Genomic DNA, 15,685 nt, shown 5'->3' with positions numbered 1-15,685 from the left:
TGACCGTGTCACTAGAAAGACTGGACTTAAGTGTATCAAAAGCTGATTGATGTTCAACTGTCCATGACCAAGGAGTATCCTTTTTAGTGAGTTGTCGTAGGGGTTCAGAAACAGTAGCCAGATCAGGTATGAATCGTCCACAGTATGTGACCAGACCAAGAAAACTTCGAACATCTGAGACATTTTGTGGCTGGCTAGCAGAGGTTATGGCAGCTACTTTCTCAGGGTCTGCAGAAACACCATTTTCAGAAAAAATGTAGCCAAAAAAATTCAATGACGTCTTGTTGAACTCGCATTTTGATGGATTAACAGTTAAATTGCAGGTTTGCAGTCTCTGAAAAACTTGTTCTAGGTGATTGTCATGTTCCTCTTGGGTTGTGCCAAAGATAAGGATGTCATCACTAACATTGAGGACTCCAGGTATTCCTGAAAGAACCTGCCTGATAACATTCTGAAAGATTTCTGCAGCCGATGAAATGCCAAAATTCAGCCTCTTGAACCTCCTTAGACCGACATGAGTGCTAAAAGTTGTGATATATCTGGAGTCTGGATGCAATTCAAACTGATGATAACCAGATTTTAGATCAATTTTTGAGAATACTTTTGCACCATTTAGATCTGTGAGAATATCATCAATGGTAGGCGTAATGTGCCTTTCTCTTTGAATGGCTCGATTGGCATGTCGCATATCCACACATAACCTGATTTTACCAGGCTGCTTAGGTTTAGGCGCAACAACAATTGGTGAGACCCAGGGAGTTGGGCCCTCCACACGTTCAATAACATCATCTGTCTCAAGGTCTTGTAGCTCTTTCTTGTTAAATATTATATATTTACAATATTCTCTAGCAGACATGGGGTTAACACTCTACTGACATCATAGTCTTATATTTTGGGTGCATGGGTGCGGTTAGAGTAGACCATTTTAGAAATCTCCTTACATAGCTACAAGATGGAAGGTAACACCCACTCTCATGAATATAAATGAGGAAGAAATACACATGTCTGGGTCTGTCTTTGGGAAGACCAGGGGAAGACCAGGAGGTCTGTCTTTGGGAACACCAGGGTGGGTGGTCCAGGCAGATGGACATCCATGGACGTCGTAACCAGCCCAAGTCCACCAACCAGATGACAAGCATGAACCAAGCTGTAACTACAAGATATCCAGATGATTTAACTTCTCTGAAGATGTAAGCTATTGACAATTGACTGATATTTGTGTTATTTGGACATTTTCCCTGTTCCTGTGTTTTCCTTCAAGATATTAATAAACCTCTACACTGATTTATAACAAGCTGACTTCTTCCTATCGTGGACAAGGCCAGGTCCGGATATTTAACAGTGGACACAAGTCTCACCGGCAAATACAAGATATTTAACAGTGGCGAGCCAGCCTTCCTCCGTTACTTCATGGCTATTTAACAGTGGCGAGCCAGGCACGGTTGGTTTTTTTCCTATTTTTCTTGTTCCGTTCACTTGCAATTAAGGGGGAAGAGAGGTGTATTTTGCAAGTTGTATGAATTGCAAGATTCAGGAAGACTTCGAAAAAGAACTTATATTGGTGAGATACAGATGACTGTTGTACGTGTTATATGATACGGAAGCCTGTGTGAGGAAAGCCAGTGAGGAAACACAGAAGGACCACAAGTGCCAGACGTACTGAGACGTTCTGATGACAGGGACCAGCTGTTCCAAGGACAAGCTAAAGGTGAAGCTTTCTACAGTGGTGAGTAAAGATTTTACTTTTAAAGTATGGAAAAATTAGAGTCATTGTCTAAGAAATGTAACGTTGAGTTTAAAATTGTGTCTAGTGACAATTTAGCGAGTATATGGCAAGATTTATATACACAATGTGAACAGGCAAATTCTAAGATTGAAAATAGAATTTGTTCTACAAAAGAGAAGCAGGTATTTAGGAATATTGCTTCTTTGGTAAAGATTTTTAATGATGTGGTAACAGAGAAGAAATTACGTAATAGTATGCATAAATCTGTTCAGACAGATAATGAGAAATCTCAATATGTTGACAAAGAGCACCATGTGGCACTAATGGCCATAGACGGTGAGGAACAAGTGATACAAGAAACTAAATTGAAATTAAAATCTCAAGAATATTTGATGAGTCTGAGTAAAGCCATTCCCACATATGATGTAAAGATCCATGTGTGTAGAAACTCAGAAATTTTTGAAAGCCATGCAGAGAAATTTGATCTAAATACTGAACAGAGAAATAAACTGTTTAAATTATGGCTTCCTATTGATTTTACAGAACGTTTATCTGCAAAAATGTCTTATGATAATGAGTCAAATGTATGGTTAAAAGACAGTGATGTGGATAGATTAAAGAAACTAATCTGGTGCACTAGAGGTGACAGCATGCCAACACCTGATATACTGAATGAGATAAAGATTGGCAGAAAAGAATGTACATATGCATTCATGTCTAAATTTGAGAGAACATACAAAACTGTCATTCAAAAGGTGAACTCTTCATCTATGGTGAAAAGTTTTGTTAAAAAGTTCAAATTCTTGGATGCACTCACCCTTGCCAGTGCCTCAGATAAGAAGACTTTATTTGAAGCTGCTAGTTTATTGGACATGGCCAGAAGACATCAGAAACATATGTCAAATGTAAACCGAGTATGTCCAAAGCAAAAAGCAAAGCCTATTAAGAGACATCTGTCAAATCAGGTTAAAGTCTCCCCTATTTATAGGAGGGAAAGTGACAAAATCTATGAGAAACGTAGGAAATTACATGTTGCATATAAACCATATGCCATGCAAGAAAATCCACAAATTGAAATTCCAGTATTAACTGAAATTAAAGAATTGCAGCCAGCCAAATCTATTGAGTATCTGCAAAAGAATGTATCTGGGAATGTACCAGTTGTCTCCAAAATGTCAGATCTTCCCAGTAACCAAGAGGAATTTGAGCTACCTAATATTTTTAGGAAAAGGGCAAGCTTGGCATTCTCTAATGACCTGGTGGAGTTATTGTGGGATGTGATTGACAGGAAGGTCAGGGGTCGAGTTTAAAAGTATCTCTGAAGGAATGACTGTCTATTGAGTATTTACTAGAGATGAGCGAACAGTGTTCTATCGAACACATGTTCGATCGGATATCAGGGTGTTCGCCATGTTCGAATCGAATCGAACACCACGTGGTAAAGTGCGCCAAAATTCGATTCCCCTCCCACCTTCCCTGGCGCCTTTTTTGCACCAATAACAGCGCAGGGGAGGTGGGACAGGAACTACGACACTGGGGGCATTGAAAAAAATTGGAAAAAGTCATTGGCTGCCGAAATCAGGTGACCTCCATTTTAGACGAATAGTGGATTTCAAATCCGGGTCATATGAGAATGTGAACTTTGTGACTATGAGACAGGGATAGCTGTACAGGCAGGGATAGCTAGGGATAACCTTTATTTAGGGGGGAATGTTATTAAAAATAACTTTTTGGGGCTCTATCGGGTGTGTAATTGTGATTTTTGTGAGATAAACTTTTTCCCATAGGGATGCATTGGCCAGCGCTGATTGGCCGAATTCCGTACTCTGGCCAATCAGTGCTGGCCAATGCATTCTATTAGCTTGATGAAGCAGAGTGTGCACAAGGGTTCAAGCGCACCCTCGGCTCTGATGTAGCAGAGCCGAGGCTGCACAAGGGTTCAAGCGCACCCTCGGCTCTGATGTAGGAGAGCCGAGGGTGCACTTGAACCCTTGTGCACCCTCAGCTCTGCTACATCAGAGCCGAGGGTGCGCTTGAACCCTTGTGCACACTCTGCTTCATCAAGCTAATAGAATGCATTGGCCAGCGCTGATTGGCCAATGTATTCTATTAGCCTGATGAAGTAGAGCTGAATGTGTGTGCTAAGCACACACATTCAGCACTGCTTCATCAAGCCAATACAATGCATTAGCCAGTGCTGATTGGCCAGAGTACGGAATTCGGCCAATCAGCGCTGGCCAATGCATTCTATTAGCCCGATGAAGTAGAGCTGAATGTGTGTGCTAAGCACACACATTCAGCACTGCTTCATCAAGCCAATACAATGCATTAGCCAGTGCTGATTGGCCAGAGTACGGAATTCGGCCAATCAGCGCTGGCTCTGCTGGAGGAGGCGGAGTCTAAGATCGCTCCACACCAGTCTCCATTCAGGTCCGACCTTAGACTCCGCCTCCTCCAGCAGAGCCAGCGCTGATTGGTCGAGTTCCGTACTCTGGCCAATCAGCGCTGGCCAATGCATTCTATTAGCCCGATGAAGTAGAGCTGAATGTGTGTGCTTAGCACACACATTCAGCTCTACTTCATCGGGCTAATAGAATGCATTGGCCAGCGCTGATTGGCCGAATTCCGTACTCTGGCCAATCAGCACTGGCTAATGCATTGTATTGGCTTGATGAAGCAGTGCTGAATGTGTGTGCTTAGCACACACATTCAGCTCTACTTCATCGGGCTAATAGAATGCATTGGCCAGCGCTGATTGGCCGAATTCCGTACTCTGGCCAATCAGCACTGGCTAATGCATTGTATTGGCTTGATGAAGCAGTGCTGAATGTGTGTGCTTAGCACACACATTCAGCTCTACTTCATCGGGCTAATAGAATGCATTGGCCAATCAGCGCTGGCCAATGCATTCTATTAGCGTGAACTGAGTTTGCACAGGGGTTCTAGTGCACCCTCGGCTCTGCTACATCAGATTGCTACATCTGATGTAGCAGTGCCGAGTGTGCATCAGATGTGTAGTTGAGCAAAACTGACTCAGCACTGCTAAGTCTGCATTCGCATAGGAATGCATTGGCCAGCCTTCGGCCAATCAGCGCTGGCTCTGCCGGAGGAGGCGGAGTCTAAGGTCGGACCTGAATGGAGACTGGTGTGGAGCGACCTTAGACTCCGCCTCCTCCAGCAGAGCCAGCGCTGATTGGCCGAATTCCGTACTCTGGCCAATCAGCACTGGCTAATGCATTGTATTGGCTTGATGAAGCAGTGCTGAATGTGTGTGCTTAGCACACACATTCAGCTCTACTTCATCGGGCTAATAGAATGCATTGGCCAGCGCTGATTGGCCGAATTCCGTACTCTGGCCAATCAGCACTGGCTAATGCATTGTATTGGCTTGATGAAGCAGTGCTGAATGTGTGTGCTTAGCACACACATTCAGCTCTACTTCATCGGGCTAATAGAATGCATTGGCCAATCAGCGCTGGCCAATGCATTCTATTAGCGTGAACTGAGTTTGCACAGGGGTTCTAGTGCACCCTCGGCTCTGCTACATCAGATTGCTACATCTGATGTAGCAGTGCCGAGTGTGCATCAGATGTGTAGTTGAGCAAAACTGACTCAGCACTGCTAAGTCTGCATTCGCATAGGAATGCATTGGCCAGCCTTCGGCCAATCAGCGCTGGCTCTGCCGGAGGAGGCGGAGTCTAAGGTCGGACCTGAATGGAGACTGGTGTGGAGCTATCTTAGACTCCGCCTCCTCCAGCAGAGCCAGCGCTGATTGGTCGAGTTCCGTACTCTGGCCAATCAGCACTGGCCAATGCATTTCTATGGGGAAAAGTTAGCTTGCGAAAATCGCAAACTGACAGGGATTTCCATGAAATAAAGTGACTTTTATGCCCCCAGACATGCTTCCCCTGCTGTCCCAGTGTCATTCCAGGGTGTTGGTATCATTTCCTGGGGTGTCATAGTGGACTTGGTGACCCTCCAGACACGAATTTGGGTTTCCCCCTTAACGAGTTTATGTTCCCCATAGACTATAATGGGGTTCGAAACCCATTCGAACACTCGAACAGTGAGCGGCTGTTCGAATCGAATTTCGAACCTCGAACATTTTAGTGTTCGCTCATCTCTAGTATTTACTTATGTACTATCTGGCTATGTAAAGAGAAATCCCTTTTACATGAGGAGAAGTCCAATGATCAGGTATAACCCACATGATTATGTGATAATGTTTGTAAAATAATCCTAATTATGCTATTGTGAATAATACTATGGATCATATTATTATATATATACACACACATATAGGAGGAGAGCCTGATGTGTGGTGACAGATTTTTGTCATAGTCCACTCTCTGGATGCAGAGAGAGGAGGAACATGTTATGTACATTATATGAATATGATCAAATAGTACTAGGGATCCATAACGTTATTAAATTTTCCATTGGTTAAAATCATTATTGTATTAATTTGGTTTTTGCTAAAGTTTATCTATTTTTTCTCATCAGATATAGATATATGGAAAAATGGATCAGTTCAATCAGTGATGTCCATTCATTCATCATTCTTTCCTTCTAGCTAAAAGAATGCATGGAGTGTCTAACGATTAATGAGTAAACAAATTAACATGGTGTGACTAATAACAATGCATGATAAAGTGATAGAAGTTCTAACTTACCTCAAGCATGTTTTTCAATAGTTTCATGTAAAGTCCATGTTTTTAGGATTTTCAAGTTATAATCCATTTTGTTTAAAGGCATGCAACTAGGCATGGAGCTCTTACTGTGAATTAAGTGTTCGTTCATGTGGTCAGTTGATTGACAGCAACACATTGTGACCTGTGACCCTGATGGGCTGGTCAGTATAAGTGTTATGTGTGTTATGTGTCCACTGGTGTATACAACAGATCTGTGACATCACAAATAGGCCTAAGAAAATCAGGATGCATCCAACAAGGAAAAAAGGAAAATATATCCAACAAAGAGACGTCTATTTTCTTTCTATTTTCTATTTCTTTCTATTTTCTATTTCTATTTTCTTTTTCTATTTCTTTCTATTTTTTATCTTATATGATCCTCTATATTAAATTGGGAAATTAGCAAATATATGTGAAATCCATTGAAAGGAACCTCATATGTTTATACCTACAGGAAAACCAAGTGTTTAAGTCACATGAGCTGAGAGAAAAGGTGACAGCTGCACTACAAAGCAAGGTTATTTTAGGTGAACATTCTGTAGGAAAAAGTAGCTTTTGAGAAGATACAGATAATCTTCAATATATTTGTTCAAACCTGACAAATAATAAAGGCTTATTGGGGTAATTGGATCATGGGATAATAAATATATTAGGTATGGTGGAAGAATCTAGTTAGCTATAGCCAGTATTGCAGTATTGATTTATTGTATTATTATTCATTATGTATTCTTACATGTACACACACACTTGCATACACTTACACACATCAACATCTACAAACATTGGGAAAACAAACATTGGGAAAACAAACATTGGGAAAAATATGTCTTATATGCAAATGAGATAAGCTAATCATCTTCATGAAAGGAGAAGCATAATATCATCAAAGGATATGGGATATCAAGAGAGATAGTCTCTGGTTTATTCTTCAAACTTCTGATTATAGGATGTGACATATTTTGAAAAGTTTATGTTTATATACTTATTTCATATATATGGTATTCATATACAGCCAGTACACAAGAATATATACAGTTAAGTTTAAGACAGAGACAAGAGTGTGTTGGCACAAGTGTTGTCTCTATTCTTGGTATTGGAGGTATCTGAAAGGTTAAAAAAGGACACAGGAGTCTGTGAAGAGACGAGGTGTTAAGAGGAAACTTTAGTCACATAAGTTTTTATGAATAAAGGGTTAATATTGTGTCTCAGATAAAGAACACAATGATATTTAATAAAGTAATGTTCAAAATAAAATTATTTCTTATTAAAAAAGGTAAATAAAGTGACTAAACTTTAGGAAAATGTATGATTAAGTATGATAACACATTCATATAGGAACATATGTTTAGTATAATTGGTGAAAAGTTCTAACTAAAGAATAAATATAGTGATTGTCTATAGAATGGTAATTAATAATCACATTATATGTCAAAGTCATGTTGCAATTTGTCATCACAAGTAAAGTACACATATATATTCATGCATATAGATATAAAGATATATATGTTGATATATGATGTTTACATAGATAATTGTATCCAAAGTACTATTATCTGATTATCTGATAGTTTGATAAATGTATTGAATATCAATATTTTACAAGTCAAATATAAATATTGATACAATATAAAGAGAAGTATGATATATAAATGAATGGTATGGTACACTGTGATATTATAGTTTAGTAAATTGCCTAATTTGGCTTGGTTATTAGGGAAGGAAAACTTATCTTCAATCAAGTCCAAGATTATGATAAAGTTTGATATCAAATGTTAATAAAAAGACTTTAACAGTTACAAGAAGAAGATGTGCGGGAAAAGACAAAATCTGAAGGTATGATGCTATATGCTTAAGCTTATGCCAAGGACTGTGTTTAAAAACTATTACTGGAGTTTGGAACCTTTGATCAGCGGATGATTGGACAGATATAAAGACGTCCTCATCAATGTTTGGTGGAATCCTCTCTATTTCAAGACTTCAAGTTGTTTGGTGAGCAAAAGGGTTGTGAATGATAAAACCCGAATACAGATATTGTGTATCCAAGAGACTGAGATTCCAGGACTGAACCTTACTGACAAGCAGCAGGGATGATGTCAGAATTCACACTTGCCTTGCTTTTGCAGTATTGCTCCAGAAGTGTCACATGATTGTACAGTGACAGGTGGTCAAGGGAATTACCAAAGGAAACTCCTCTACAGTCTGTCTTGGTGAAGTGAAACATATGGACTTTGTTGTTATATCAATATCTTCTCAATATGAACTTTAATGGACAATGTTATAATATCTGCACAACACGGAGGAAATCTAAAGGACTTTAAGTCAAGAACTACATTTGTGGTAATAAGCCTTCTATTATGACGGAAGAAGAGATGACCAGAAGACCAGACGATGAAAGAAGAGCCTTCATCAGGTGTAGGTTAGATAGTGGATCAAATTGTTTCCATCTTTGATCACAGTTTACCATAACATACCATAACGTTTACTAATGTCAAAATGTATCGCAAATTGATGAAATTATTATATGGACAATTAATGAAAATTAAGTTCCAGTATTCAGCAAAGAAGAAAGAAGATATAATCTAATTGAATGAATATTGTTGTATGGTATATCTTGAGAGTTCAAACAGATATTTCACTCTCAAAAGGGGGAAATGTTAAATATTATATATTTACAATATTCTCTAGCAGACATGGGGTTAACACTCTACTGACATCATAGTCTTATATTTTGGGTGCATGGGTGCGGTTAGAGTAGACCATTTTAGAAATCTCCTTACATAGCTACAAGATGGAAGGTAACACCCACTCTCATGAATATAAATGAGGAAGAAATACACATGTCTGGGTCTGTCTTTGGGAAGACCAGGGGAAGACCAGGAGGTCTGTCTTTGGGAACACCAGGGTGGGTGGTCCAGGCAGATGGACATCCATGGACGTCGTAACCAGCCCAAGTCCACCAACCAGATGACAAGCATGAACCAAGCTGTAACTACAAGATATCCAGATGATTTAACTTCTCTGAAGATGTAAGCTATTGACAATTGACTGATATTTGTGTTATTTGGACATTTTCCCTGTTCCTGTGTTTTCCTTCAAGATATTAATAAACCTCTACACTGATTTATAACAAGCTGACTTCTTCCTATCGTGGACAAGGCCAGGTCCGGATATTTAACAGTGGACACAAGTCTCACCGGCAAATACAAGATATTTAACATTTCTCCACTAGCTTGCGGACATGGAATGGGATGCGCCTGTGAGGTTGAACTGACGGCTGGACTGACTGGTCAATGTGTAATTTCACTTGAAAGTCTTTCAGCTTTCCTATGCCTTGAAAGAGTTGAGGATATTTCTGCATAATAGTTTGGACAGAAGAGTGTGTTACGCTGTTTGCCAGTTTCACTAGGCCCAGAGATACCGCACTATTGCAGCTGAGAAGAGTGTCTGCAGAACACTCCACTACATAGAAAGTGTCCGTGATGGATTTCCCTTCAGCCGTTAGTAATGCCTGAAATTTGCCACATAGGGGTAATGCAGTAGCTGAACCATAAGGATATATCTGCAGGTTAGTACATTGCAAAGCAGGTTTGTTCTTTAGCTGGCTATAAGTGGCATGACTAATAACATTGACAGACGCCCCTGTATCTACCAGTGTCTCCACCGGATTGCCATGTATTAAGATGACTTGTTTGGGATTAGACATTGCATGCACATTGTGAGACCCCTCAGTCACTGAGAATAAGTAGGTGCTGCAGGGCTCATCAGCAGGGGACACTGACTGCACTGCCTGGACTTTCTGTGGCATCACTTGTTTAGCAGAGAGAGAAGATTGTGATTTTGATCTGCAGACTTTTGCAAAGTGATTTAGTTTCCCACAGTTATGACAAGTTACTCCCTTTGCTGGGCATGGTTTCTGATGAGGATAAGGACCTCCACAGTTGTAGCAGGCTGCAGCCTGTGTGTGAGGCACATGTGGCTTCTGAGTGAGCTTTGCTACAGAAGATGGCTGCTCTAGTATACAGTCTGTGTTCTCTATAAGTTTAGCTTGATTCTCTGCTGCATCATGAATACGTGCAACGTCCAGTAGCTTTGCTAAAGTCATGGTGGGATCTCTGAGTGCTTGTCTCCTTAACTTAGAGGACACACAACCTTGTATGATTTGCATCAGAATTTCCTTGTCTATATCTGCAAATTCACAGTAAGCTGCAAGTTGTCTTAAGCGGACATGATATTCATCAATGGTTTCTGTTGCTGACTGTTTTGACTGTCTAAACTTGAAAATTTCAAAAGCTGCATTTATGTATGGAGAGAAATGCTTAGTTAGTGCTGCTTTGCATAACTCATAGTCACTGTCCTCCCCTGTATTGGGCAGAGTTGTGAAGATATCATAGACTTGCTCCCCTGCATAGTGTAATAACATGGCTTTCTTTCTTGCATTGTCAGTAATGTTCATTGCTTGCAGGAATATCTCAAAGCGTTTCAGCCATTTATTCCAGCATGCTGCTAAGTTTGCTTGGGGCTGGTGCACATCAAATACAGCAAAGGAGGGTAAGCAGGCCATGGCTGGTGCTAGGATTGCAGTCTTGTAAACAGTTTTCTGTAGCAGTGAAATACCTTTAGCTGATTATTTTTAATCCTCGTCGCCAATTGTAGTGTTGTAGTGAGGATGGAGGTCTTCTGGAATAAGTCCACTATGAGATGGTTACTCTTGTAGATCAGAACACTTTATTCCATGCTCCATCATGGCTCCCTGTCTAACAACTCCTCCCCCTAAGCTCAGCTTCTCCTCCATTACTACCTCACTGTTGTTAGGCAGACAAAGCAGAATAAGTAAGCAGAACAGAACATACAGAACTTACTTATAACAACATCACACCCAGAAATCTTTTTTATTAAAGGGATTGTCAAGTGAAAAGGAATCATTTTCCTTATGTCGTTCCTATATACAAGTGCCTAAAATTGGCAACAACATGCTGAGCTTTAATTAAAAAAAGAGGCTGAGATCCCAAAAAGAGCATAGGAGGGTCAGTAAGATACATGAAAACAACTGAAATGTCTAGCATGGATACTACGGTTAGGTCTTCCATATGAGATTGTTTTTTAGTAGCTGATATACAGAGAATGGATCAGGAAGCAGACAGCTCTGTGTAGTGGTTGAAACGAGTTGTTGCAGCTTCACTTGAATGGGAGTTGATCTGCAACACCCTGGTCTGGCCACTATACAGGAAGTAGCGCTGTCTGCTTCCTGATCATATTATGTGTAGAAGTTGCTGAGAACAGCTGATCTGTGGGGTGATGGGTATAAGACCTTCTCCAGGTTTGATACTCATGACCCATCCTTAGGTCATCAATTTTTTTTAGAACAGAAATCTCTTTAAGCCAAGTAGAGTAAAGAATGTCAATATCTGAGATGAACTATGGCAAATCATTGTGCGTCTGGTGACACGCTAACATCATAGTGCATGATATATATATATATATATATATATATATATATATATATACACACCACAGCTACAATGTATACTTATAATTAGCTATAGGGTGACTACTAAAACACCTACTAAGTGTTTGTGAGTTGTGAACACTTGCGCCTGCTGTAAAATACTATATGATTTATTGATGTATTATTCATTAACAGCAGAATAAGTGAAAGTCTATGGAGACGATATAAAAGATTAAACGTGCTAATTGCTCAATCAATTTATAACCAGCAAAAGGCCCAAATAATGTTTATGAGCTCTTATTTATACATTAGTTATAAGGCTATTCCCACAGCTAAGGGAAAGGAAGCTCAACTATCACCAACCTGGATAACGCCTGTGCACGAGTCTAAGAATATGCAGCCTTTTGGTTCCTTAGAGATCTTTTCATCTTTGTAAAAATTCATAATGTACGAGTTATCAGAAAGCTGAGTCAACTGGAAGAAACGTTTCTTAAAGGACTGAAACAAAGAGCAAAATGAAAGAAATATTTAGATAGCCCAAGACGTCTACTACAGAATCGCCTAGAAACAAAGTCTCAATTCTACCCATGAACACACACACTCTACGTAATGATATACAACTATCCCCAAACTGAGGGGGCCGTCAGCTCTGCTTATACAAAGGCATAGTAATGCAGTCTACGTACCCGTACAGTAATGCTATTGTTCACAGTGCTATTAAAATTCCCTTTATACAGCCAGCCAGATTTGAAAACTCCTGACCCTCCTCCGCCACCGCCACCTCCTTTAGAAGACGACAGGGACGTTGTATCCTGAATGACATAACAGAAACATACATTCTTCATATAACACAAGAACAATGCATTTTTAGAACACAATTTTATCACAAGTCGATCAAGTGAGCTCATTATTCTAAGCAATCCTAGAAGAGGATTCTGCATTTTTAGATTTCCATGCGGCTTACTTCATCCTTGTCGGCTTCTTCATGGTCGATTTCGAAGGAATGGGAAGGAAGCTTTTCATTCTTAGATTCATTTCTGTGCAAAAATGAAAAACCTGTTAAATGTTATCATGATCATGTCATTTATTATGTACAGGTTATAGCCAGGCACCATGCGTCACCTGGTTCACTCTGTGCTGTTATTGGTGCGGTGTTCCACCAAAACGCAGACACAATCACATATAAACAAGATGAGAGGCCTTTTTCAAGCAACCATCCATGTGACAGCTAATGAACCCCCATGACGCTGACCACACCTTTTCTAAAGTCACGTCCAGTTTGGCCAATCCACTAGAAACAATATAGACTATAAGCATATAAAATAAATAAAAAAACAATAAACCCACAGCTGGGAAACACCATGAGCCAGTACTTTGACCAGAAACGTATTCTAGATCGCGTGCTAATATCTGACTGCCTTCCAAATTCCTTGAAGTTAGGGTGTTCCTTTGCTTGGTGTTATCATATTTTACTAATCCCTTCTATTCTCAATGTCCATCTAATGTTGCTCCAAGCCATGCTATGTGCTCGTAAGCATCTATATAATCATGTATCATGTCACTTTGACAGCACTAGCCCTCTGCCAGTGTCATCCTATGTCACACCATATATTGAGTAAAGTGTATAGAACCCAGGTGGATATTATATTGGAATCTCTGGTGCCTTAAACCCTGTTTATATTAGTTATTTACAGTATTACTTGTATATAAAATAGTTTTGCAATTGTATTTCTTGTCTTATCAATGGATTCGGGACTATCTTATGTCATATACAGTATATACTGTATATCTTAGGTTATACTATAACTACTGTTTGATTGTTGGGAGACCCACTGATCACTAGAACAGGGATTCTAAACCCCCCTCTTTCATCTTACTGTATTACCACAATAAGGCATTGGAACAGAGCTGTGGAACTCTATGGACCTGACAGAGGTAAGAGAACAACACTTGGCCCTTTACAGATGCATGCTCGACCTCTGCTTCTGTCACCAGAACCCAACACCGCAGCTATGTTAGGATCTCCTAAATCAAATAGTATCGACAAATGGATCAAAGCCTGTTTTTGTCAATATGCAATGAGAGCATTGCTATTCCTTCAAAGACGTAAGTGACTACACTCTCATTGCCCTAGAGAGCTTCATTGCATATTGGCAAAAATTGTGATATTTCAAGGGGCAACACAGTGGCTCAGTGGTTAGCGCTGCAGCCTTGAAGCGCTGGAGTCCTAGGTTCAAATCCCACTAGGAACAACATCTGCAAGGAGTCTGTATGTTCTCCCTGTGTTTGCGTGGATTTCCTCCCATTCTACAAATACATACTCATAGTTTTTTTTTTTTAATGTACATTGTGATCCCTATATGGGGCTCGCAATCTACCAGAAAAAAAAAAAAAAAAATTGTGATATTTTGGTCATAGAGGCACCACATTCACATGTGAAAACACTGATGGATTCAGGTGACTCAACCTATCTATCTGCAGGACTGAGTCGATATGCTTGGGTTCTGGTGACAGACTCCCCTTAAGAAGAGAGATGAAAAAAAAAAAAAAAAAGAAGTACCTAGTGAATGTGCTCTCCAAGGTTAGTCGGTAAAACAGAACTACGCAGTAAGATAGATCATTTTATATGTGTGTATCACGTCTGCCTTTGATTCATGTGAACGCTGTGAAATGGACAAATATGCCCCAATATTGGGATATGTAATCAAAGGAAGCAGAAGCGACATGTGGATGAAACCCAACTCACACGTGGCCTCTATGATCCCACAATTATACTGGCTTTTACCTGTATATATGTGCGATCACTGGTGGCTGACGTTTCATCCCTATGCTGCTATATTGGAACGGACTCTTAGGAAAACCCCAAAATTACAGTTATTACATAAATTGCAGTAGTGCAGTAGACTCAGCCCATGTCACAGACGGAAAACCCCAGAATGATGCATGTACAGCACACCGACATTTCATTTTTTATTTGATGGGTGTACTCCATCTTTGTCATAGATGAAAAACTATGGAATTCTACATGTACAAAGCAACAATAAAATGTTCGAGGTTCGATATTCGTTTCGAGTAGCCCCTCAATATTCGACTACTTGAATCGAATATCGAACCCTATTATAGTCTATGGGGGGAAAATGCTCGTTTCAGGGGTAGGCAACATTCGATCAAATTACACTTACCAAGTCCACGAGTGAGGGTTTGGCTTGGTCCTCCGAGAAGTCTTCCCCGTGCAGCGTCCCCACGGCGTCTTCCGGCTCGTCATTCACTCTGCCAGGCATCGGGCCTGGGCAGAGCCGACTGTGCATGCCCGCACTACAAGCGGACATGCACAGTCGGCTCTGCCCAGGCCCGATGCCTGGCAGAGTGAATGAAGAGCCGGAAGACGCCGCGGGGAAGCTGCACGGAGAAGACTTCTAAAGGTAGGAGAAGAACCAGCGTTGATTGGCAGACTGTATAGCATTCAGCCAATCAATGCTGGTTCTGCATCGAACTTTTACATTCGAACAGCGAGTGGTACTCGATCGAGTACGAGTATTTTGAATACTGTAGTATTCGATTGAATACCTACTCGATCGAGTACTACTCGCTCATCTCTAATTGCTATATTTGGCAGGCACCTATTACACTAGTCAAAGAAAACCTCCAAATACCCGTACAATGCACAGCACTGTGTATAACAGCAGACCTAAGCTACAAATATCACAATAAGATTTCAGCAGACTGACTTCAGAGCTGTCTCCTCTCTACAAGTAGCGCCAAGATGACAAACCGCCCATTTCTATAGCAGGGTTGTGTCATGAATCTTATGAATAGAAATAA

At 40.3% G+C, this 15,685-nt stretch overlaps 1 protein-coding gene across 4 annotated transcripts in view; it reads right to left on the bottom strand.

The window, feature by feature from the left end:
• DOCK10 (dedicator of cytokinesis 10) overlaps positions 1–15,685 on the bottom strand; it is a 225,709-nt gene that overhangs the window by 134,426 nt on the left and 75,598 nt on the right. For all 4 annotated transcript variants that reach the window (XM_075268832.1, XM_075268834.1, XM_075268833.1 and 1 more), the window contains exons 5-7: positions 12,828–12,900; positions 12,550–12,675; positions 12,227–12,361 (exon numbers count right to left, since the gene is read on the bottom strand). In XM_075268832.1, coding sequence (XP_075124933.1) covers positions 12,227–12,361; positions 12,550–12,675; positions 12,828–12,900 — 334 coding nt within the window. The remainder of the gene's footprint in view (positions 1–12,226; positions 12,362–12,549; positions 12,676–12,827; positions 12,901–15,685) is intronic.

The sequence above is a fragment of the Leptodactylus fuscus genome, chromosome 3, assembly GCF_031893055.1.
Source record: "Leptodactylus fuscus isolate aLepFus1 chromosome 3, aLepFus1.hap2, whole genome shotgun sequence".
Lineage (NCBI taxonomy): Eukaryota > Metazoa > Chordata > Amphibia > Anura > Leptodactylidae > Leptodactylus > Leptodactylus fuscus.
The sequence above is the reverse complement of the archived record's forward strand: the minus strand, read 5'-3'. Positions and strand labels throughout refer to the sequence as shown.